Source organism: Equus caballus, chromosome 18 (assembly GCF_041296265.1).
Source record: "Equus caballus isolate H_3958 breed thoroughbred chromosome 18, TB-T2T, whole genome shotgun sequence".
NCBI classification, from domain to species: domain Eukaryota; kingdom Metazoa; phylum Chordata; class Mammalia; order Perissodactyla; family Equidae; genus Equus; species Equus caballus.
In genome coordinates this window covers 72,964,189-72,990,836 of record NC_091701.1, presented here as the reverse complement: position 1 = coordinate 72,990,836, position 26,648 = coordinate 72,964,189, and the positions used below count along the sequence as shown (strand labels likewise).

At 34.5% G+C, this 26,648-nt stretch overlaps 1 protein-coding gene across 1 annotated transcript in view; it reads left to right on the top strand.

The window, feature by feature from the left end:
• Positions 1-26,648, top strand: part of PGAP1 (post-GPI attachment to proteins inositol deacylase 1) — a 69,330-nt gene that overhangs the window by 18,328 nt on the left and 24,354 nt on the right. Inside the window, exons 4-15 of the mRNA XM_023622272.2 lie at positions 778-949; positions 4,268-4,425; positions 7,581-7,633; positions 8,487-8,553; positions 10,666-10,771; positions 11,503-11,558; positions 13,012-13,095; positions 17,049-17,095; positions 17,478-17,529; positions 20,984-21,061; positions 24,403-24,478; positions 26,492-26,565. Of these exons, the coding sequence (XP_023478040.1) occupies positions 778-949; positions 4,268-4,425; positions 7,581-7,633; positions 8,487-8,553; positions 10,666-10,771; positions 11,503-11,558; positions 13,012-13,095; positions 17,049-17,095; positions 17,478-17,529; positions 20,984-21,061; positions 24,403-24,478; positions 26,492-26,565 (1,023 nt within the window). The remainder of the gene's footprint in view (positions 1-777; positions 950-4,267; positions 4,426-7,580; positions 7,634-8,486; positions 8,554-10,665; positions 10,772-11,502; positions 11,559-13,011; positions 13,096-17,048; positions 17,096-17,477; positions 17,530-20,983; positions 21,062-24,402; positions 24,479-26,491; positions 26,566-26,648) is intronic.

Genomic DNA, 26,648 nt, shown 5'->3' with positions numbered 1-26,648 from the left:
CGTTCAGGTAAGGATGAGAACCCCTGAAATCTAAGGTCCCAGAACCAGCCTCCTATGCAGTCTGTTCTAAAGATAGCAGTCTCAGGCCTGCTATGTTAACTCTTTTTCTTCACAAGGTCCAATTTATTCATAGTAACAGGAGAAAAGACTGACATGAAGGATCACCGTGGAGGGTGATGAGCAAGTTTGGTGGTGGAATTGAGGATACTGCATGGAGACAGAAAAGATATTTCAGAAAGGAATATTTGGTGAAAAAATGAAATACATAATTGTCAGTGAATAATGTTATGAAATGCTGGGGGTTTTTTTTTTCAACCCAGGTGCACAATAGAGAGGAATTTGATGAGATAATAAGTATCAATTTGATGAGGTAGTATATTGCTGTGGCAATAATTGTTCCGGCTTTTTTGTAATGTTTCCAATTTTAAATAAATGACTTCTTGTATTCTATAAAATCTCATATTCTGATATATACCAAATATAATTACATCTCTTACATGCAATGTAACAAGTGATAAAACATGATTAGCTAGACAAGGTGTTTTGATTTTGGTTTAGAAAACCAAAGCATAGCTGTTAAAAATGTTTGGCAGAACACAAAATAATATGTATACACTAATCACGAGTATATGAAAATGTATTTCTCTATCTTGTGATGAGAGGTTGTATGAATAGTTTAATTTTCTTTTTTCTATAAAATTACTCAGAGAGAAGTATTTAATATTTTTATTGTGATACTAAGCCTTAATTATGCCTTGGTGAAATTTTTTTTAATAGGGTCAAGAATTTGCTCCAAAAAGTGTGGCAATAATTGGTCATTCTATGGGCGGCCTTGTTGCAAGAGCATTGCTTACACTAAAAAATTTTAAACAAGATCTGATAAATCTCCTTATTACACAAGCCACACCTCATGTTGCTCCTGTGATGCCATTAGATCGTTTTATTACGGGTGAGTACTGTTACATAAACACCAACTGACCTCCCCATTGCTGTTCAGGATTAAACAGATCCTTGCAGCTGCCCTCTTTAGAGTGTGCTACAGATTTATCCATGTGTGAAGTGCTCAGTTTCAAATCTGCCACTCCAATTCTGAGCATCTCTCTTTGTAACTTTCAACTTAGGCTCATAATTGACACCGCTGTTAGTTTTCTTTGTCCATAGCATCTTAACATGGATTGCATGTGTCTTATAATCCCTAGGCACTTTGACTTCAATTTAGTTATTCTTGAGGATAACTCCTGGTCTCTTAAAGTGTGTTTATACCTCCTATGTTTTGTTAACTCTCCCAGTACCCCTCAAAGTAAGGTTATACTTAAGTAAAACAGTAGAAATGTCTTGTTTTAAATAAATAGGTCTGCTAACACTTTTTATAGTGAGGTAGAATTGCTAATATTTATTAAGCTCTTACTGTCTTTTGGTGTTGCGTTAAGGTGTTTACATGATGTGTTATTATGTCACCTAATCTTTACAGCAGTCCTTTGAGGTAGGTACCATTGTTATCCCCATGTTTATGGATAGACAAAAGAGGCCAAGATAAAGTTCTCGCCCAAAGTCACATGGCAGGAGAATAGTGGAGCCGGTATTTGACTCTGGCAAACTTGTTCCTGAGCCTGTGCCCTTAACCTTTGCGTGCTCTACTGCCTGTTAATTGAGGCACATTACTATAACAGACGAAATCAAGTTAGGATTAATTCTATGATGTTGTAGGGAATTTTGAATAAACTGTGGGAGTTTATGATTGCTGTCATCTAATCAAATAGTGATAATGTCACAGAATAAGAATTAAATGCCTGCCATGTCAACTTTTTGTTAAAGAAAGTCAAGTATTATCTTTACTGCTTATTGGAATATTTTATGAGTAGAAGAAAATCTTTAGAAAGAGATCATTCTTTTCAGTAAATTTGCACAACTTCCTACCCTATCAGAATTTGCATTATCTTAATTGTGATGAAAATTTTATTTATAGTTATCTAAAATATATCTTAGTGACTCCAAACCAAAGTGGTTTTCCAAAGCGCTGTTCTTAACATAACGTTGCCAAGGAGTAACTTACTTGCTGGAATATCTGGTACATCAGTACTTACTGTGAAGTTTGATTTTTTTCCTTATTACATTTAAAACTTTGCCTGTAGAAATCTTTTAATAAAAAATTTTAGTTTTCTTATTGAAGTTGTTTAAATCTGTTTTACTAATTCTAATAATTATTAGGTTTAGGAAAAAAATTAAAGGCATAGACAAGTCATAATACTTGTTAACACACAAGAGAACTCTTTCTCTTACTGTGTTTTATATGGTGTATGTAGATGAGCCATGTGGATTAAATTAGTATTACGCAAAATACATTTTTAAAAATTCATTGAGGGGGCCAGCCCCAGTGGCCTAGTCATTAAGTTTGGCGCACTCCACTTCAGCAGCCTGGGTTTGGTTCCCAGACGCAGACCTATACTGCTCTTTTAGTGACTGTGCTGTGTTGGCAGCCCACATACTAAAATATAGAGAAAGATTGGCACAATGTTAACTCAGGGTGAATCTTCCTCAGCAAAAAAAATTCTTTGAGGGAAGAATTTTCAAGAAAGTCAGGTTTTATTGTTTTGAAAGATAGTGATGATCTGTCTCCAAAAATCTCAGACTGAAAGTGATTTTTAGGATCAGTGTGCTTTCCCCTAATTAAGCCTCTTTCCCATTTATTCTGTATTTATTTTTTATTGCATTAAACCAGAATTAGAATGAAAAAACAAAAGCTCATGGGTTGGTGGATTTTAGGTTTTTAGGAGACAGACACTCATATTACCTCTGGAAGTAGATTCCCTGTTCATACTTGGTGGAAATGCTGCCCTTCAGTAGGGGAAATGAAACCCTACAGTGGGCTCTGCACTTTGGAGGGCCCTGCTCTGGTGCTGCCATTCCCCACAGGGGCAGGAGTGTACCGGCCAAGCAGCCTCCCCACTGGGAGGCTGTGCCTTTACTCCTAGACCATGGTTCAGGTAACCAGGCCTCCAGACTTTTCTTGCCCATATGCCCATGCCCACTTCCAGGGCCTATATGGGCCTCTTACCTGAATCTATCCTGGAGGCAGGTGTGTACAACCCTAAGCTTGAGTTTTGCATGAGGAACAGACAGAGCTTGGATGTGCACACAAGGTCTCTGTGATGCAGGATGGAATTGAGGAGGGAAGAGAGGAGGGTAGCACAGTGATGGGCCAGAGGTCTCCTCTCTCTATGCTGCCATGATCCAGCGAGCAACTCCGAGGTGTCCTAGAATTCTCAATTTGAACCTGGTTTTCCAGGTTATTTCAATGATATATTTGTCAAGGTAGGCAGGGAAAATATATTTGATTTAACATTTTGTTAACTGGAATTTTGACTTTTAAATATTTAGACATATGGCCGTATGTACCCCATTGGTACTCTTGTTCTAGGCCCTGCACATTTTAGGAATGGGGCTGCTTGTTCGCAATCTAAGTAAGTATTGCTGAGATTTTTAATGGGAAGAGTTTGCTACCCCAAAATGTTTGAAGCCCTCAATGGGTTCAAATGCCAGGGTCAAAATGCATTAAGTTTTGAAAATCAGAAGAGGAAATGAGAACTCTCCTGCCCTGGCCTCAAATCTTTGACACTAAAATTTTCTCACCTTCCATAGGTAAAGTAGAAAAATTGTCTGCAGATTCTTTCCTTTGAACTACTTGTTACAATAAATGGGTAGAACCTCTTTAACCCTCAGATTTTCTGTAGCAGCATATGTCAAGACTAATGTAAATGTCAGTGTCTTGATAGATTGTATTTTCAGAACTTAAAAAGTACTTTGGTCATGGTGAGCTGAAGTGGAGAGCTGCTAAGCCTTATAAGCAGGGACACTGGCATGATTAGGAACATCTGCAGCTCTTTAATGTAATAAACTCTTATCTGTGAAAGAATTTTAGTGTTTTTTCTTCTTGCTATGTTGTATATACTGTAGCTCATGAATAAGCAGCATCCTCGCGGAATGTAGGACTCACATGTGGGCTTATCAAAGCTAATAAAATTTGGATATCTTTTTTCTTTATTGATACCTTTGTAACTCATAGTATTTGTGCTCTGATTTAATAGGGAAGGCAGAATATATCTACAGAAATTGTTTTACTCAAAATGGAGAAGTATGAATAACATTGTTTATAGGTGATTCAGATGGCTTACACAGAAATTCAGTTCAATACTAGTACTGTAGATAGCTTATTGTTGCAGAGAATGACTCCTAATTTTTAATGTGTGTCTTTTTTATTTCCTACCAGATTTTTATATGACTGTAAACAATTATTGGATTCTAAATGCTAGACACATAAATTTGACCACGCTTTCTGTAGCTGGAGGATTCCGGGATTACCAAGTTCGTTCAGGACTGACTTTTCTGCCAAAATTAAGCCATCATACCAGTGCCTTATCTGTTGTGGTAATCTTTTTTAGATTCTACTCAAATCGTAATATGATGGACACAGTGAAGCATGAAAGGAGAAATAATAAGTAGTAGCTGCTTGGAAATGACTGCTGCGTTGATGTAGTACTGCTCTGTGTGCATGCGTGTGTGTGTGAGAGAGAATATGAAGGAAGGAATGGGACTATGTTGGGAAGGCAGAGGCATGGATGCTTATGTCCACAGAAAGTGAAAAGGATCTTAGAAGCTTTGTGAAAATGGTCTTATTTATGAGGAATAATTATTTCTTGTTCAAAGTAGTTGCCTATCCGTTGATTAGAGTTGTAAGTAAAAGAAAGTGTGGGCAGAAGTCCAAGGGCCTCTTGTTATATCTGAGTGGTATGCTATATACAGTAGTAGTGGAATATCAAACGTACCACATACTCCTGATTGCTGAACTTGAGTCAGGTTTTACCAATTTTAAAATTTAAAAATTAGCTTTGAAAATATAAACAGAACCTCGATTAATTAATTTTTTAATTATTCTTCCCTGCTAGGACATCAAGTATTTAGTCTTTAACTGGGATACATAGCCTCTGTAAAGTGAGTTCAAGTTTCCATTAGGACTTATTATTTCTTAGATATTTAACCTTGAAGTCTTCAGTTAAGATCTTAACATTTTAACTCAGTGTACACATCATCTCCAAATATAGCTTAATTTAATTTCTTAAGAGAAAATCCATAGAGTTCTTTTTGCTTTTTAGGAGATAGTGTTTTGTTTCATAGTTGTTCTCTTCATAGATACTCCTTTGCTCAGCTCATCTACTATTGCCCCATCTTAGATTGCTGTGCATTCATTAAACAGGTATTTACTGAATGCTTACTACACATAGAACAAAAATTATTAAGCTATTCTGCTGTTACCCACCATTTTCTTAAAACTGGAGGAGTTATGGTGTGGCCATAATAGCTTTGGAACTAGACTGGTAAATCTCTTAAACCTCATTATTGATATGAATCTTGTTATTTGATTTTAAATATTGTTGGCAGATATTTGCTGCAAGTCCTCAAAACACTAAATGTCCACTCTTTAGTAAACACAGATATTTTAGTCATGTAAAATTGGATGTGATCATTTCCTAGACTTGGTCTGGAGCATGATGCTGTATTGATACCACATCATGCAGTTTATCTTTCAAGAAACTAGTCTTTTTAATCGTGTGTGTGTGTGTGTGTGTGTGTGTGTATGTATGTATATATATATATATATATATATATATGTATGTGTCCCTCTTTTCTAATCCATTTGATAATGTGTTGCTTTCAAGGCAGCTTGTATTTTCGATGAAAATATTTTACTTCTTAGGGAATTTTCTCAAAGCTGGATATTGTATAATCTGAGTTTTATTCACTTTAAAAAATAATTAGAAGTAACAGTTTTTAATGATTATCTCAAGAAAAGCAAAATGACATTTACGCCTTTTGGGACTAGAAAAATTATTTAAGTTAGAGACCACAGTTGTATTAGGGTAAGCTGAACTGCTGTAATATACTCTAATGAAGGCAACGGCACTCAAACACAATAGAAGTTTATGTTTTACTCATATAACTGCCCTAAGTGTGTAATTAAGTTGATGGGTGGTTTTTGAAGGAGTCCCATTAAGGGACCCAGGCTGTCAGTAGGCACCCCCTTCTTGAATGCTTTACTTCCAAGGCTGCTCTCATCATCACTATTTCTACCATGAGAACGGGGAAAGAGCATGGAGGAGAGCAGTCAGGCCTGGAAATGGCACACATCACTCCTGCTGTCATACTGTTAGAGAAAACTTAGTCACACCCTAGCGTAAGAGAGGCTAAGAGATGTAGTCTAGCCAAGAGTTTAAGAAAGGAAGAATGGATTTTGGTGGACATTCAGCAGTTTTCACCACAGAGATCATGAGCAACTAACTTTATTATTTGTGATGCCTTTCCCTTTTTCAACTCTAGCACAGATGCATTCATTACAGTGAATGCAAGTAAACCAGTTTTGTGTCCTTGGTAATGGTAAATGCTGTCTCCTCTGAGTTCTTACTCTACTGAGCAGCTAATATAATCTTAGAACCACAGTGAACTCTGGTTGTCTCAATTTTTTAGTAGACTGTCAGCAGTAATTGCTAAACATGAGCTCTAACGTTTAAAAGTTCAACACGTAAGATCCCTCTTGCTTTAAAGCCTGGAACCCAAGTACACATTGTTATTTGCAGAGTACAAGGGTGACAATGACTCCTTAGAAGTTATAAATCCCTACTTTTTTTCTTTTTTTAGCTCATTTATTAAAGAGACGTTTTAGGTTCTGTAAATTTTCTTGCATCTATGTTGTTAGTTTCCTATTTTCGTTTTGTTTTGACAGTTTATGGTGAGGGCAGCTCATTGTGTCTTCGATGATGCAGAGAGAGAGATTGTGAAAATAATATCAGATTTATTCAACATTCCCCTGTTGTATGTAAGATGCTATTCACAGGGAGGTCGTTAACCTGGTATGAAAAGGAATCTAGTTCTTGAAGGGTGCTGTGCCATTCTTAGGAAGCCTTTGCAAATAGTTATGTTTTTTAGTATCCGTTGTCCTTATGTCTCTAACCAATAATATATGTCCTAATCGTCTAGGGATTTTTTTTCAAAATAAGTTTGGACCTCACTTGTAAGAGTCTGATTTGGTAGGTTTAAAATTGTCTCCACACATATTTATTTTGAAAACTTCCTGGCCTGGGAATTTCATGGGCACATCCTGATTAAGAAGTAACATCTTAAAATTTATCAAATAGTAGTCTGGTCAGAACTGAAATTACTAAAATATCTATAGTAACTTACACATAAACTGTGATTTATTCAAGAATCTTATACTTAGTTCCTTATTACAGTAGTAAAGAGTTAGACATTAAACTTCAGTGAAGAATCTATGGATAGCTTTAATAAGTTTTAAAGGGTGATTTAAGCTTGACTGAGCAGTAATGACAGAGAATTATGTTATTTTTTGCAGGAAATACCTTAATATTTTTGGACCACTTTTTGTAAGAATGCAACATTTAGAAATGTCTATGCATTATAAAATAGTAAAACTAATGTTACATGTGTCTAAATATTAGCTTGTAAGAATTTCAAACCTTTCAGAGAATAACAAATGTGCTTTGACTTTTGGCTTTTTTCCTTTCCTTTAGAGTTCAGCAGTGCCTAAGACCTGGGTCTCAACTGACCACCTCTCCATCGTGTGGTGAGTTAATATAGCTTATTTTGGTGATTTGTAGTGGTCCTCTTTTCTTATCAGTGCATTGATTGGTTTGTTAGCTTTCTTAGAGCTTTTTCCGTAAATAAATAAGGATTTGTGAGAAAGATTAACTTAGGTACTTAGAACTCTAACCTTGGTTCTTGTCTCGGTTTGATGAAGGTTCCTTTAACAACTCATAAAATCATCTCCCAAAGAACCAGTAGCATTAGTCTCAAATGAAGCTAGTGTTAAATATAAAAATTTTAGAGTTTGTCATAGTTGGACAGAATCAGTTGCATTTGTGGTAGGACTTTCTGAGCCCTTGGCCAATCACCAAACTCAGGGACTTGATTAATGCAGCGTTGACTATTCTAGGCAGCAGCACATGGAAAACTAACTAGGAATTAGATTTACCCTTAATATAAATAAAGAAAGAAATAGCTTAAATATGGGTCAAGAAATACATAGGCCCTATTATTTTCTCTCTCTGTTTTGGCTTAAAGATGCTGTTTTCACCTTCTTCTGGCTGTGCAATAAGTGGTGCCTGCAAGAACCACAACAGTTCAGGCATATAAAGATGGGCCAACAGTTCGTCAATAGCTGGGGTTAGACAAGGAGATCAAGGGGAGACAGAGGGAACCTGACAGTTCTACTGTCAAACATCCAGGAAGATTTAATTTGCTTTATTTTATATGTGTCAGCTTTAAGGTAGATGCTTAATAATGATTTGTGAAATAATTTTAGAGGTTACAGCATTAAAGGAAACTCAGATATTCTGTTAAATAATAGAATTGTGTGTGTTTGTATCAAAAGTGTATTTTTTAAAGAAAGTTTCATTTGTGACAATTTTAATCTTTAGGTGTAAACAGTTGCAATTGACTACAATTCGAGCGTTCTTTGATCTTATTGATGCTGATACTAAACAAGTATGTATTTTAAACTAAAAATTATTTCAGTAAAGTAAAAGCTTTTGTTACAGCAGTGATAGATTTAATACTTTTTTTTTACTTTGGTGAAAATAGAAGCCTACACCTTATATTACTGTAATTAGACTCAAAATATCTTTATTTTTGTCTGCTAATACTTTGACCACTGTTAGTAATTGATAGAATGCAATGAAAATGAAAAAGTGAAAGGATATCTTAAATGTTCCCCCTGTTCTTCCCCTTTATTATTTAAAATTTTATATATGTCCTTCTAACTTCTTTTAACTTAATAGAAATACTTATTACAAGCTATTTTATCATTTTTTTAATACGTTGTAGACTTATGATCTATCTTATTATTTTTAAATTTTTTAAAAAATATCTTTATTTTTCTGATAGGATCAAAATATCTACATTCATTGAGTAACCCAAGCTTACCAGACTTAGATTGTGTACTTCTAGAAGCTGAACCTTTTCTGTAATGAGATTTCACGTATAAAGTCTCCAAACTAGTGATTTTTCAAGTTCTTCAATTAGCAGGAAACCCAGAAATCATAGTGCCCTTTATAGGAACATCATATTTCTCTTTTATCTCTTTCTTGTCTGCTAGCAGATAAATAGTAGTGGGCACCAAAGATTTCAGCATAATTCAGAGAATTCTATCCATTAACAAATTTTTGTTTTATCAATTGGGAATATTTGCTGTTACTCATCTTAAGTAGCCTTTCACCTCAGCTCTTGCAGCACGTCACTGTTCCATAGAAACACGTTCTGTGAACTATGGCTCTGGCCTTTCCTTGTGGAGAAGTTCCTCGTGTATTAGGCAATTCTTTTCATTATGCAAAGCATTGCAACCCAGATATTTATGGATTCTGTCCCCTGAAGGCTCCAGATCTTTGAAAGACTAGTACATGTGACCTCTTCTTCAGTAGATCTCTAGGCAATGCTCTCCTTATCATCGTGTCTTTGAATCTTGCTCCTGTAGCCTTCTCTCTTGGGAATGGGATAGTGTCTGTATTTTTTTCCTTAACCCTCCAGAAAGCTGCTTAACTACTAGTAGAGGGAATCATAGATACATAGCTCTCTCCTGAAGAATGCAACAAAAGAGAGACCCAAATCGTTCTGTGTTTTACCACATTTTAAGCCATAAGGTACCATATTTAAGTTAGTATATTTATTAAAGTAAATCAGCTTCGTAGAGTTATCACTGTGAATTGGTCATGGAATGCAAACATTTTTCATTTTTCAATGTTGTTTTAATTGTGACTTCCAAAGGGACTGAAAAGATTTAGTGGATCTGGTCCTCACTGTCATTTCTTTGTCATTCTCTCACTTTGTTGTTGAGAAAATCACTTGCCTGTTAGGACCTCAATGCTTAAACTAGAGAATTGAATAGTGAAAATTCTAAATGGATTTTATACCCCAGTACATTTTTTTTTCAAAGGGAAGGACTGATACAAGGTTGCCAACATTTATTGTGCTAGGATGTTTTAGGACAGACAATAGAAAAATCCCATTGTCTGCTTTCATTTTCATTTCATGAAAGAAAGGATATTGATGGAAGGAAAGTAAAAAGGACAGAGTAAAGGAGAATATTTTCCAAGGAAGGACAGTTGGCAATTCTTGTTTTCTCTAGTGACCAGGAATTCTTTGTTGTGGGATTGGCCCTGGTCTGAGCTTGGAAACTAGTGTGTTGGAATCACTAGACTGGAGGTTCTCTTAAGTTCTCTTCTGGTTCTGTATGTCTTTATGTGTTTTATTCTTAACTGTTACTCGAGAGGCACTATTGCGTAGTGATTGAAGGCCTGGATTCGAGCCAGACTGCTGGGTTTGAATCCTGGCTCAGACTCTTAACAGGAGTGTGGCCTTGGGCAAGTTCCTTAATTTCTCTGTGCTTTAGTTTCTTCATATTTAAAATGCAGATAAAAAGGTTATCATCCCCTAGAGTTCTTATAATCATTAAATGAGTTAATAACATCTTAAGCACTTAGAATAGTGCCTGGCCCAGAGTAAGTAACTTTTTGGCTCTTATCATTATTACTTGAAACAAAGTTTCATTGAACTATCACAGTGGATATAAAAGGATACAGAATGTATCACTGTTCTTTCTAGATAACTCAAAATCCTAAGAAGAAATTGTCAGTATTGAATCACCACTTTATAAGACACCCAGCAAAACACTTTGAGGAAAACCCAGCAATAATTTCTGACTTAACAGGTTGGTGATAATAATATGTTTTAATTTTAAGTGCAGTTTTGATTATTATTTTTGGGTAAATTTGTTATTAGCAGACGAAGTCTGAAACTGTGGTACTTCAGGTACTATAATCCTATTATATTAATTTCTCTATAATGGTTTCTTATGAGATTTGGTTAAAGAAGGGAAAAAATAGAAAAGCAGTTTTTAAGATGTTGCTGATAAAAGTTTTGTCCTGAAAATAACATAAATGGAAAATTTTTAAAGCTGGAGTTAAATGTCTTCATTCTCCTGCAAGTCATATTTTACATGACTCTATTATTTATGTACTCTGTTATTCTTTACTTAGTTTCTCAGTATCAGTCACTCTTCAGTCTTCTTTTGGATTAACACCTTATTTTCATTGGTAAATTTTGCTTTTAAATATAAAACCTGTCATACTCTACTTAATTACTTGCCTTGTCTGGAAAATAAAATATTAATTTCCATCTGTTGATACTTCCTTAAGAGTTAAAGACATCATTTTAAATCAAGTAGATTTAAAATGCTTAACTTGATGTGATTGCTAGTTGCTGATGAGTATACAGAGAGCATCTTACTAGATTTTCTATTTTAAAATAGTCAGTGTTCCACAAACCACTTCTTTTTCAAATTCTGTTATGATTGAGAAATATTTCACCAACATTCAATAAAAGAAATTGTGTAATTTTTTTTTTAAAAAACCCAAGCAAATCAATTTTTTTTTACTTTAGGAACATCTATGTGGGTTCCAGTAAAAGTGTCCAAATGGACGTATGTGGCTTACAACGTAAGTAGACCACCAGTAGGTTTTTTTACTTAAAAAAAAAAAAAAAACCTGTAGTATTTATTTTTGAAAGTTAAAGACTCTAAAAAAGATAACCACATATCGTTTTCCCCACATTAAAATAATTTAATAATAATTCCTTAATAATAAATATCTAGTCAGTGTTCAATTTTCCAGTTTTATCATAACTGTCAAATTTTTGTTGTTTCTTTGTTTTTCAGTTTGTTTGTTTAAATCAACATACAAACAAGGTCCACAGGTTATTTGTTGATGTCTCTCATCCCTCTTTTAATCTCTAATGCTTCCTCCCCTCCTTTTTATTCCTTACAGTTTATTTGTTGAAAAATACAAGTCATTTGTCCCGAAGAGTTTCAAAGTCTTGATTTTGCAGATTGCATTCCTGTAGTATCATTCAGCGTATTCATTTGCCTGCTTTCCTGTGACTCAGTAGTTGGATCTAGACACTTGATCAGATTCAGGTTTTTAGTTTTGCTGGACTGGCTCTCTTTTTATGTTGTTAGCAGCTATTGATGAAGAATGCCTGAAGTCATTAACTCATTTAAGGGGATGCAAAAATGATGATACTGTAATTTGATTATTCCTTCTTCATATTAACGGGAACACTATATAGAAAAATTTCTCATCTGCTAAATTTATCAAAAGTGGAACAAATCATGAAGAAAAAAATGACAGTTGCTTGGATCTTTGGGTCTCATATTTTCTGGTTTTCAGAATAGTAAGTCGGCTCACAAATGTCCTCCATCAGTGACTGTAAGAAGTTTTAGGGTTATTTTTGTGCGGTATTATTATGAACTCATAGATTTAAACGTATTTGTATTTCCATCTAAACTAAAATACTAAAAGTGTTCTACCTTTGATACTAAAGTTGATATTAAAATTGTTTATCTTTGACCCATGGAAGCCATTTCAAGTTAGGCTCCTGAATCTTTTTGATATAGCTGCTCTTTAGCTGTCTTTGATAGTTTCCTCACTGTCTAGTGTGAGAAGATATTTCAGCTCATTTTGTAAATTTCCTGCCCCAGTCCTTGCATCAGCTTTTCCTATAAGGAGCTCTTTCTATTATTTGGGAAACGATGTCTAAAAACCATAATTTGGGCACTAGAAATGTTTATGGCTAATAGGTTAGCATCTCTAGGCCTTTTCAGTGGACAGAGCTAAGGAATGTATTTTATCTTGACTGTGAGGTCAAAAACCAAACCAAAGCAAAATAAATTCATTCACACTCATAGTTCTGTGACATATTCAGGACTACATGGTTTATACTTGATCTCTCTGCCTTACATCTGGATCTTCTTCCCATTCCCAGAATATTGGTTCTCAACAACACCAAGAATCATAAAATTAGGACAATTATTCATTGCTTCATCTGGATTTTTGAATGATGAAATTATCCACTCTTATGATAGTTGTGTTGTGTTTTCCCTCTTTTTTTTAGGAGTCTGATAAGATCTATTTTACATTTCCTCTTGCAAATCATAGAAAAATCTACACTCATGTTTATTGTCAGAGCACCATGCTGGTAAGCTAATTCATATATTTTATGTCAATTTAAAAGGGTAACTATTGTTCAGTTTTCACATTCAACTAATATCTAGTAGATCTCATCTTTAGCTATAACTATTATTAAATCTAATTAGTTGAAAAATATTTGATTGAAAAGTATTAATCAAAATGTTTTCCATAACTAATAATACACTATTAAATTACACCTTTGGCTCTAGTTGAGGTCTTCCGCCCTGTCTTTCTACCTTAGTTTAACTATGTTTAGGATGAAGGAATTCAATTCAAAGCTACTTTACTTCTAAAGTTCTATTAGTACTTTAAAGAATAGACATATTTAAGCAAAGCTATATTCTGTAGGAATTTTATAAAGTAAATCCTGTTTTTCCATTGGCTTTCATACTAAAATTTCTAGTACTTTTATACCAAATATTCTCTAGAGTAGTTTAGTAACTGTTATCGTTATTTATACTTACAGCATCAGAGTGATGATTTTGTTTGTGTATTTTTTAATGAGTACCTACTGTGCTAGGCATTGTAAAAAATGTTAGGTGCTGTTGCATACTTTTGTTAATTAAGAATGTTTAAATAGGGGGCCGGCCCCGTGGCCGAGTCGTTAAGTTCACACACTCTGCTTCAGCGGCCCAGGGTTTCACCAATTTGGATCCTGGGCACAGACGTGGCACCGCTTATCGAGCCATGCTGAGGCAGCATCCCACATGCCACAACTAGAAGGACCCACAACTGAAAATATACAACTATGGACCAGGAGGCTTTGGGGAGAAAAAAGGAAAAATAAAATCTTTAAAAAAAAATGTTTAAATAATATTTTAATCACTTATCAACATTTCTTACTTTCAGGAATTTGTTTCCCAATTTGGATTCTTTTCTCTCTGTTCTGATTTGTTTTTGGCATGCCCCAGGATTCTTCACTTTATTTTTGCATCTTTCATAGTTTGAGTTCCTCCTTCTCCCTTTTTTAGGGTTATTTCTATTTTTTAGAACTAGGATCTAATGTATCTCTTAGATACATGGTAGATGCTGCCATTTGATATGTACCAAAGTTGGGTTTTTTTTCTTCTGAGGAAGATTAGCCCTGAGCTAACATCTGCCACCAGTCCTCCTCTTTTGCTGAGGAAGACTGACCCTGAGCTAACATCCGTGCCCATCTTCCTCTACTTTATATGTGGGACACCTGCCACAGCATGGCTTTACACGGAGTGCATAGATCTGCACCTGGAATCTGAGCTGGTGAACCCCAGTTCGCTGAAGCAGAACGCAGGAACTTAACAGCTGCGCCACCAGGCCAGCCCCCCAAAGTCTTGAGAAAGGATAATAGGCAGGCGTAGTGGACTAGGTGCTGATGAATACTGATTTTAGTGAAATTAGTAGAGTTTTGCATCTCTCACAAAGACTAGCATCTCTCAGCCTAAAATCTAGATGGGTAATTTATCCCAAGAGAATCTGGCCCTGAGAGTTATGGCTTAAAATATCTATACTCATTACTAAATTTCAAGTCATGATGTCAGTATTATATTGAGAAAAATCCTTGCCAAAGTGCAAATTATCCATTTGGCTTATTGGAGGATCTGTTTTCTGTAGTTAATGTCCATGGGTATTAATTAGCATAAGATCATGTGGTGAATTTTTTTAAATCTTTTCAATTTTTATTATAGAAGTTTTCAAACATACAAAAGTAGAGAGAAAATACAATATTGAGTTCTCACGTAACCATCACACAGCTTTAACCAACATTCTGCCATTCTTACTTCATTTATCCCTTCCTTTTTTTTTTGACTGAAGCATTTTTAAAGCAAATTCTAGGCATTTTATTATTTCATCCATAAATACTTCAATATTTTTTAACAGATAAGAATTATACACATTCCCATAATACCGTTATTTTATCCAACAAAATTACTATTTCCTTAATATCAGGTAGTATCCGGTTCAGTTTTCCTCTGTTGGATTAAATTTTACGTTAGCTTATCTGAATCAGAATCCGCAGTGCACACACATGCATCTGCATCCGCTGCATGGATCTTAAGTCTCTTTTATAACAGCCCTCTCTTCCTTTCCCCAGGCCGTTCATTTGTTCAAGACAGTGAGTTATATGTTCTATAGAATTTCCCACATTCTGTGTTTAGCTGATTGTGTTGTTGTTGAATCTTTAGCATGTATTTCTATCCCTCATGTTTTCTGTAAACTGGTATTTAGATCTAGAATCTTGATTAGATTCAGATTCGTTTTTTGTGGTAGGAATGTTTTATAAGTAGAGCTGTGTACTTATCTCATCAGGAAGTATGTAATATCTGGTTGTCCCACTTTCAGAGACATAAAGACTTACCAGTGAAGTCAGGTGGTATCAGCATGATCTAGCCATTATAAGATTCCTAATCAATCTTTTACCTAAAGATTTTAGCAGCTATCAAGGGCATCATTTTTCACTTAGACAGATTTTTGTTTTAGATCTATAAATTTTATGATCAAGTAGAATTTTCTTTTCTCTGTAGTTCAGGAATGAGTTGGCAATTCCTGAGTGACTTTTTAAAAAGATTTTCAATACAATTTTTGTAATTAGTTGAGTTAGGGGTGTTTACCAGATGAACTGAAATTGTTCTTTTTACACCTTCTAGGTTATATCAGCACAATGTTTTAGGGTGGGCTTGAATAATACTTTATTCGATCTGTTGATGAATTAGTCAGAATTCCCTGTACACCGAAGTAAGTAGTGTGGAATATTGGCAGTTTTCATAATAAGGGCTATCCTTGACGATAGGCTCCCTTAGTAGCTTCAATAACCTATTACAAAAGTGGGTTGGATCTTGAGAGGCTGCTGGTTCTTTGTCTAGGCTGTGCAGATCTGTTCTGTTGCCTTGCTTTATAATGCCCCATTGTTTTGGGAAGCAAAGGCAACTGATACCAAAGTCTCACAAGTATTTCGCCAGCAGTGGAGAGCAGAGAAAGACCACATTGTTTTTTGTTTGTTTCTTTTCAGCTTTCTTTTCTGTGTTCTTGAAAAATGTCTTAAAATTTTATTTAAGCTCCATGAAGGCAGAGACTATTTCCTCCTGATTCATGATTTTCCTTGAGGGCGTAGCATAATTCCGTGGCCCTGGAATAGACTTTATAAATATCAGTTGAATGAAAGGATTGATTCTTTTATTGTCCTACTGTATACTAAGGACAAGTTTATGTAGCTATCTGAGCAGTGTTTCCGATCCTCTTAGGCCCTGGTAGGGCTTCAGTAGTTGGATCATCAGATCATGGGGTATTGCTCTCACTACTTCCTTAAAAGTTGGAGTGAAGTTGTTAGGTCATACTGCTCCTAAATGACTGAAGCTAAATTTATAGTATTGTTAAAATATCACAACCATCTCTAGCATTCCTGTGCTGCACTGATAAATAAGTAACTAGCTTCATCTTTAGCCCTTGGAATTATGCTTCAATACACACACATTCTCAGTTGCATAGAAGTTATCTGCTTGGTAATCAAATTAGAACTCAAATGGTAAACTAAAAGGCTTTATTTTGATTAATTGTTATTTTTTATTACTTGGCTCTAGATTGTTTACTGTTTGTATAAAAGTCCACCTGTAGTTGTTCGTTCTTCTATTTTGCTTAAAATATGGGTTGCTTACTACATAACTGCTGAACTCTGAAAGTGTTGTTTCAAACTCTGGAAATGCTTAGGCAGTATGCTGTGAAGTGACACCCATCAGGTCCCTCCTCCTCACACTGCTGCTCTGGGTTACTTGCTTACCTATGTTCACATTAGACTTCTTTGCTTACCTTTGATCTCTTTGATTTTTCAGAACTCCTTGGATACATTTTCAAATAACAAGTTGCGATTTTGTGTTTTCATTGTGCCCACTGACCCTGTCGTATAAGAGTAAAATGTTGAAGATGCCTATTTTATATAATTATTTTCTACAATATTTGTGTGCTTTGTTTTGTGTTATTAATCAACAGGATACAAATAGTTGGATTTTTGGCTGCATAAACAGCACGTCTATGTGGTAAGTCCTTTGAACCTAAGGCCTTTTCATTGTTCATTTTTCTCAACATAAACAGTCCTCACAAATCACACTTTTAGAATAGTTTCATACATTCCTAAGCTAATTTTGCTGCTATACTAAATTATATTTATTTTAAAATGAAAATTAAAGGAAATGAACACACCAGTACTTTTTGTAAACATTGGAATAGTTTGTTGCTAGGAAAAAAAATTTTTTGTTCCCAAAGGGACTATGTGGATAAAGTATATTGATTTAGACTTCAGTTCATTAGAACGCTCTCTGAAGGGTCTGTACATGGTTTCTTTTTCCTCTGAAGCTTACTTATAATTTACAATGCTTTATATTTTTGTCCTTTAATTCTATTTTCATGTTTATTTCAAAGCCGGCAAGGAGTTGATCTATCATGGAAAGCTGAACTACTGCCAACAATTAAGGTAAATTATGGCTTTAGAATTTTAATATGCAGGTGGAAAAATGCTTGAGCCTATAGGCATTTTAGAATATGTTCTTTTATTAGTTCATCTTGGTATTAAATAAACTTAAGATTTACTAAGAGATATTTTAGAAATATTTTCTCTAGAAATTTAATGGAGAATAACATGAATTTTTTTCTTTTTGGCTTTCAGAGGTAAAAAACTATATTAATCCTCTAAGTAAAATTAAACCTATATGTTATAGTATCATAACAAGAGCTAGATAAATTTTTTAATTCATTTTGAGGGTATGTTTGGAACGATCTGTCTTAAAATATAAGCTGAGTAGTATACTCAGAATTCATTTTGGGAGAGGACCTACAGTAGGGAAGTGAGCATCTCAAAGAGACACAAAGTAATTTTGCAGATCAGCTTCAACACCACTTTGTGGTCAAGCACTTGGATAACTATCTACTTTAGCTAGTACTCCACAGGATTTATTTAATAATTGTTAGTGATTTCGTAAAGGGACTCTAGTAGATCAGCAAGTCTTTATACAAAAGGCTAATTTGCAAACTCTCAAAATCTATTGTTGAGAAAATAAAACAATTCTAAAATTTGATAAAAATATCTCTTCTAATTTCCAAATTGTGTTTATAACTCGTAATCTTATGCCATGATTGATAGTTTTTAGTCTTCAAGTAAATCTGTACTTTAAAAATAAAATATATTTTTCTAATGAGTACTAGTCTCATAGACTTGAAGTCATCTGGTTGGTCCCAGTCATCTCCCGCTCCAATTCAGTTATTTGTGCTCATGAATGTTTATTTATCTGTATTCATAGTCAACTCTGTACTATACCAACAGAGAGGAATTATGACAGGATGAGTAATTGTAAGTCACTTACACTTGACTTTGGAATGGTTGCAGTTACTTTTCTGTCACCTTGGTCAGTCTTTGTGCGTATTCATTCATGTGGCTTTGTGTTTATGAGACGAATATCATAGGGAAGTGATTTGACTTATAAGAATATCTTTAAAGTCTTTCACTGATTCTGTCCTAACCTTCTAGGCAGGAGCAAAACAAACAAAAGTATCAGGATATACTTACTGATCAATCATTCATAAGATATATTAAATATTTTCTTGAATTTCCAGCTTGGATATCCTGTTCAATTTCTAAGAGTTAGGAAGAAATAAATGATTAAAAACTTGATACAATTTGACTTTGCTCCTATTTTTAAAAATTACTTCTTAAATCATAGAATCCTTGTATATTTTTTAGTCTCAAGGATTAAACAATGTATTCATCCAATACTAGGCACCTGTTTTGTTTGTTCTTAATGTAAGAAATAGCTGGCTGAACAGCAAGAGAACAAGCTATTCCAGCTGCTTCCTTTTTACAGTGAATGCTAGTAGATTGCCAGGCAGCGTTAAAAGCCTACTGGAATTTAGGGGGGAAAATGGAAGAGAGAAGTTAGAAAACAAGGATTATAATATTCTGCAATCTTAGCCGTTCTTGGTTGAAGAGGATTGTAATTATTAAATGTAAATAAACTTTTCTATTATAATGAAAATCAAAATTATATATATAATATGTGTTATGCGTTTATAAAAAGCACAAAATTATTTTGCCATGAAGTTGAAGGGGTAGGAAAGGTTAAAGTAAAAAAACTTGCAGATTTTATTCATATTTATATCATCTCAACAAAAGTAATGTCAGATGAGAATCATATCATTTTTGGCATCTCTATTGACTGAACTGTTAATAGATAAATGAATGCCTCCAGCCAAGCACTTGTAAAAATTGAATTTAGTTTTTAATACCAATCACATGGAACTTTTCTGTCATGGTTACGATGAAGAGGTTTCTAAAAACACACACAAAGCACAGCAGGCCAAGAATTTGGTAAGCCCAATGGACTTACTACTAAAAACAAACAAACAAAAATTAACTTTCATAAGAAATCTAAGTTATATGAGAAAAATTACCTAGTCACTATTTTGTCTAAATCATACTTTAGCACCATCACAGCAGAACGTGAAGGGTTTCTGACATCTGACCGCTGATGTTTGATTTCCTGTGTTTGTGGCCTCGGCATAAAAGGGCATTTTACCTTTGCAGTTTTACTAAACTCTGAAAAATTCCCAAACTTCAGTATTAGCCTTACCTGTCCATGTAATGATTTCATGAATATTGTTATATTGTCGAATGCCCACTGACGTTATAACTATATGGGAACTTAACTTTATAAGGAAATGTATTTTGACACTGATATCTTTTTAAAGTATTCTGATCCTAAAAAAAATTCTCAAGACAAAAATTATTCTTGAGAATAAATAACAAAAGCTATTAGAGTGGATAGGTACACAGAGTAACCATGGTTCTTTCTAGTTAATTTGTCTTTCACACTATCTACCATCTGTCTGGTTGATCTCAGTTGCCTGTAGCTGTTGTTTGTGTGGCCCCTTTAAGCTCCCTTAATTTACATTAGAACATAGAATTCTGTTGCGGAGACTTCACTGAGTAAGTTGAAGTGCAGCCCAGGAGTTTAACAAGCACTCCCAGGGGAATCTGGTCCAGGTGTTAGAGGGCCTCTCGTTAACAGTTCTTTAGCATCCGCACCTCTGTCCAGCTTGCCCACATGGGTGTTTCTGAAGAACAAAGGAGAAAGTTAAGTGTCTTCAGAGATTTCTTAATGCGTACAAAGTGTTACAACACGTAACTACTTCCACTCCCACATCTACTTCCAGAAAAAACTGGACTTAAAAGCTGTATTTTATTTGGTGGCTTGGCTTTTCATTCATAGACCAGTCTCGTATCTACTCATTTCTCAAAGTGTGGACTATAGGATCTGGTCTTAATTTTTAGAAGAAAATAGATGTTCGTCTGGTGAGGTGCATCATAAGCTTTATTGTGTCTTCTTGTCATTTGCTGAGTAAGTTCCAGAGGGTGATATTCATAGACATCATTAGCCAGCAACTCTTTACTCCTTGGGCTAGATCAGAGTCATTTGAGATTAAGTTACAGCTCTTCCATCATATTTAGCATCCATTTATTCTTCAACCATTGCATGTTCTTGGTCATATACTACCAAGATAAATGTAGAAATCATCCTATAACATTATATGAAACAGACAGGTTTATAAAAGACACCGAGTCTGAAAATAATTCTGTAAAAAGTGTTAAATATCATTTGTTTTACAAGTAGGGATACATTTTAGGGAACTTTTTTGGCAGTCCGTATTTATATAATATTAGGAATTTGACTTTCAGCAAATTAATTGACCTGATTAATTGACCTGAAAATGTAAACATGGGCATTTTATGAACTACTGAATATAAAGTTTGAAATTTAATTTTTTAGTAACTTCTTAAGTAAGAAGTAAATGTTTATAATTTATCTTTCTTTTAACATGCTTTAAGCTTTATATACTCTAAGAAATATCATTTTTTTATTTTCATCTTTTTTTAGTCTCTGACGTTAAGACTTCAAGACTATCCATCTTTGTCTCATCTTGTTGTTTATGTACCATCTATTCATGGAAGTAAGGTAACAAATGGATTAAATGGTTGTTATCAGAATGTTTTGGGGATACTCATGCTAAATATGTAAGTTATTTTTTGATGAATTCTTCAGCATAGGGCTTATCTAAAACAATGGCCAGTTTGGTGATCCACCTAAGATTGTTAAATCATTAGGATCATACTCTAACTTGAACTAAGCAGAATAAACCTGAGTCTGTTTATTCCGAGTGGGAACTATTTCTACTTTATCGGTCTTTCAAAACCTATTAATTTTTGAGTATACTTTTATGTGCAAGACTCTGGAGGCACACAAATGAGGAGGACACGAACCCTTTTCTCAAAAAGTTACATACTGTCAGGTAGGGAGAGAGAAATATATTTGGAAGCAGGGAGGAGAGTGAGAATAAAAGAGATACCCCAAAATATATAATGCAAATCAGAATATAGCAAATACATGAAAAATGTGAAACAGGGAAGTATCTCTGATTGATGGAATCCAGAAAAGCTTTTTTATTACAAAGTAATATTTGAAATTACCTTAGAGAATAGTTAGGGTGTTTATAGGTAGAATGAGCATCCTAGACCTATGCTGTCAAATGTCAGAGCTAGCAGCATGGGTGGCTATTAAAATTAATTAAAATTAAATAAAATTAAAAATTCAGTATCTTAATTGTACTAGCCTCATTCCAGATGCTCAATAGTAACATCATTGCAGAAAGTTGTAATGAACAGCATTGTCGAGACAAAGAAACAGTGAGATCCAAGCATGGAAGTGTGAAAGTATGGGGGGTCTTTGGAAAACAGTGAATAAGTAAATAGTAATTTTAAAAAGATGCCCCCTATGTGTAGAATAGTAGGAGAAGAAAAGTCTAGAAAAAGTGGATCACAGCCACAATGTGGAGGGCCTTGATTGGAAGATTCAGGAGTCAGTAGGGAGCTGAAAGATTTTTCACCATAGTAGTCATGGAATCAGAGCTATTTAGGAAGATGAATCTTTTTATGGTGTAGGAGACTGGGCACCTCCTAAGGGGTTATGAGGGCTTGTACTAGGGAAGTGGGAGTAGGAATAAAAGCATAATGATTTTTGAAAGAAGTGGGGGAAAAGGAAGAGGATGGAGGCAAAAGACCCTCTACTCCCCTTTCCACGTTTCACCCGACAAATTTATCCTTCAAGATCTAGCCTACGTGTCCTCTGTTTTCCTTTTCCAAGCTCCTCAGTAACCTCTTACTCCCGTGATACTTTGTTTGTTTATAACTTCTTTGAGGAATTTATTACCTGAATTATAATTTGTATGTTTATGTCTGTTGCCATTGCCATATTGTGAATTCTTTGAGAGTAAGGACCAGATAGGTTTTATTCTACTTTGCATCTTCAACCTTTAGTGACTACTGCATAAATACTTAAAAAAAAGATTCTTGAGTGAGAAAGTTGATGAAATTTGGGGCCATAATTACTAGGAAAATTTAAAAGGAAAAGGAAAAGGGGGATGTAGCTGGGAGTCATCTCAAAGATCGAGTCTCACAAGTCCCTTATAATGGATTCGTTGTTTTGTTTTGCTTAGCTCAAGTGAGAGGTAATTCAGCATCTTCAATACTAAAGCTCTCTTTAAGGGTTTTTCTGTCAGGTAAGTTGGTTTTGAATGAATTAACATCCTGCCCAAACTTGGAAAGGCCCTTTTTGATTATTCCAAGAAACTACTGAGCCTTTCGCAAATAGCCAGTCTTAGCAGCCCTGTAAATACGTAATACGTCATAATGCTCTTTGGAAAGTAACACTGCTGACTACTGTTGCACACCCAATCTCCCAAGGATGTTAGTTTAGGCCTTCCATGATTTCTACGTCTCGTAACCCACCATCAGAAGGATACATATATTTAAATAGGCAGTTTTAAAATGTTTTGAGTCAACTGATAATATATTTTTTGAAATGCAAATATGGAATTATCTGCATTTTTTGATGACAGAAAATAAAATAATAAAATCCATTAGAAATGTACTTATCTTGGATGTTTCAGGGACAGACCTTTGAATTTTCTTTCTTGGGTAGGAGTTTATTCCATAAAAGGAATAATCAAATTTGTAAAACAATAATAAAAATTATATTATTTTAAATACCTGTACAAAGCGATTTAAAACTGCTTCCCTGTCTCAGTGTCTCACCCAAAAATGCTTTGTAAAAATATAATGAATAATCCTGTTCAGTAAATGATTGCTCTAATCTTGTAACAGCTATTTTCTATAATGAAAATATCGGACAGTGTTCTTTGCCTCATAAGTAAAGAGGGAGAAACAAAGGCAAAGCCCCTTATCAAGATTTTCCTTTTATTCCCTCATGTATGTGCTACAGTGTAATAGCATTTTTCCTCATCTGTTTTTCACTTTCAAAAGCAATAAAAATATCCACCCAAGAGGCAAGCAAAATAACTCTGCTTCAAACACAACCCAAGGTGTAGTTATTGGAAAAGCCTAGGATAGACCCTGCTGGCTTTCTGCTTTCTGTAGACAGCAAACTACTTGCTAGCTACAGTTAGGCATCAGATTAATTTCTTCTTCAGCTCCTGTAGATCAAAGTAGTTCGGTTGCATTGTGGAGATTATTTTAATAAAACCATTCTCATTGCAGACAGTTGAGAGCAGAGTTCCTTATGCCTTTGTAGGAAGTACTATTAGAAGAAAATGTTGTTACAACAAGTTGTAATGATGCAGATGTCTTATTTTAGTTTTACTTTTGTTGAGAAAGCATTTCTTAAGATAGCATTTCTTTTTCTTACTTCATAGTTAATAGTATACCTTTTTTCTGTTTACTGTAAACACTGTTTAGCCTGAAATAATCTTATACAAATAACATAGCCATCTGCAGATGAAAGCAGTATGTCTCCAAAAGCCTTTTGTAGTCTAATTAGACTGTAGATACATAGTAAATGTGGGATTTAAAAAAAAGTAGCAAAATCACGTTTCCTTTTGACTGTTGAGGTATTCAGAGATAAATTCTCTAAAGGTATATTCTCTAGTTAATTTTGAGTTAACCTTGGCTCTTAATGCTTTGTTCCATCCGTTAAGGTCCGTCTTCTATAAACACCTGAAACTACAAGAAAACTTTGTTATACTAATCTGTTGTTATAGAAATGACTTTCTAATAATTTATCTATTAAATTAAATTAAGCTCATTCATCAAAATTTTTCAGCCTAGCATCTCTCCTTGAGGAATTCTTGCCATCTAAATATAGCCAGAGTTAGTGTGATAGATAATACCTTCTCCAAAACAGAAGTTTATACACTTTTATTTTCCACTCAAACATCAAGTGAAGATATTTTACTATGATGTTAATTTTATTTTTCCCTAATAAATTAATGTTTTATATTTCAGTTTGTTGTAGATTGCGAATTCTTTAAAAAAGAGACGAGATCCATACAGCTGCCTGTAACTCATCTGTTTTCCTTTGGTAGGTACTTTGATTTTGAAAATCTTAAGAATGGCTTTTATTTTTAGCACAGTACTGATTTATTTTGCTAGGTAGTCATAATAAAGCAGAGCCTTGTAACATTAAATATTGTTGTGTATTTCAAGTGTAGTTCTTAGAATAACCGTATGATGTGGTTCAGTGATTAGGTTCTTATTTAATACTGGACCAGCAGTCATCTTCTGGAGTGAACTTTAAAAGGCGTTTCTCCGTGATCACATACATTTGCGGGTAATCGTGTTTGTGTGTGTGTGTTCTCATGTGAATTTATAACACATATTGGCCCTTTTTATAAAAGGTTTATTATAAAGTATAAATTTCTGTCTGACCTATGAAGGTATGAAAATTTCTCTAAATTTTTTTTATTCTGGTAAAATACACATAACTAAATATTCCTTTAAATTTTATTTTGAAATAATTTTAGACTTACAGAAAAATTACAGAAAGAGTACGAAGTTCCCATATGTCCTTAACTCACCTTAACATAAACAATGCAATTGTCAAAACTAAGAAATTAGCATTGGTACAATACTGTTAACTAAACTGCAGGCTTTGTTTACTTTCCATTGGTTTTTCACCAGTGGTCTTACCCTGGTTCCTATGTTGTATTCAGTCTCCTCTGATCTCTGATAGCTCCTGTCTTTCCTTGTCACCATAGCTTTGACACCTTTGAAGAGTACTGACCAGTTGTTTTGTAGAATACCCCTCTATTTGGATTTGTCTAATGCTTTCTTATGATTAGATTGAGGTTATGCATTTTTGGCAAGGCTGTCATAGAAGCAATATGTACTTCTCAGTGCAGCGTATCAGAGGATGCATGATGTCACTAAGTCTAATTACTGGTACTGTTAACCTTAATCACTTGGTTAAGATGGGGTCTGCCAGGTTTCTCCACTATAAAGTTACTGCTTTCCTTTTTTTTTTCTTAAAGATTGGCACCTGAGCTAACAACTGTTGCCAATCTTCTGTTTGTTTGTTTTTTCTGCTTTTTCTCCCCAAATCCCCCCACTGCATAGTTGTATATTTTAGTTGTGGGTCCTTCTAGTTGTGGTACATGGGCTGCCACCTCAGCATGGCCTGATGAGTGGTGCCATGTCCGTGCCCAGGATCCGAACTGGTGAAACCCTGGGCTGCCGCGGCAGAGCGTGTGAACTTAACCACTCGGCCACAGGGCCGGCCCCTTTCCTTTCTGTAATTTATAAATATCTTGGGGGAGATACTTTGAAAATGTATAAGTATCTTATTTTTCTTCAAAATAACCCACTAAATTTAGTATCCAGTGGTGCTAGTCTGAAGCAGTTATTACTGGTATTCAGTATTTATTGGAATTCTTCCTAAGGGAAAGTTGTCCCTTCTCCTCCATTTATTTATTTACTTAATTTTTATTTATGTCAGTATGGACTCCTGGATATTTATTTTATTCATTGGGTTATAATCCAGTACCATTGTTACATTTTTTTGCTTAAGTTGTTCCAACTTTGGATATTGGGAGCTCTTTTTGGGTTGGCTCCTGTGCCCTTTGGCATTCCTCATCCTTTAAATATTTTGTTTTATATTCTGTTCATGAAAAGAATCTTTGTTACTTGAGAGAAGAAACTTAAGATTTTTTATCCCACCCCCACTGCTTTTTTTAGTAGAAAAATACTCAGAACAATACAGAAATGAGAACTCTGAATTGCCATCTCATTGAAGATAGCAAGCTTGTAAAGTAAGAGATCTACCAAGAAAGCATGCCTTTTTGAAATTGGAATATGTACTTTATTTTTTAAAACACATACCTGTGATTGAAAATCCTTATAAATGTTTTTTTCGGAGTTTATTCAAGGAGGATTGGATTTTTAGGAGTTTACTTCTCCATACCAGAAGCGAAAACCTGTGAACTCTTTTTTCATAGTAAAAATCTATTGGCATTATTTAAACATTGTGTAAGTAATCAGTACTTTTTTTTGTTTGTTCTTTACTATTCTAAGTAATACAGTACTTTTAATTCAACAGGATTGTCATCAAGGAAAGTAATATTAAATACAAGCGGCCTGTTCTATAATATAGAGCTCCTGAACTTTGGACAGGTAATTATCCTGACTATAATGAGGATTTGATTTTACTTTAGTTTTAGTTAAACAACCAAATAAACTCTTGTTTTTTTTCTTTT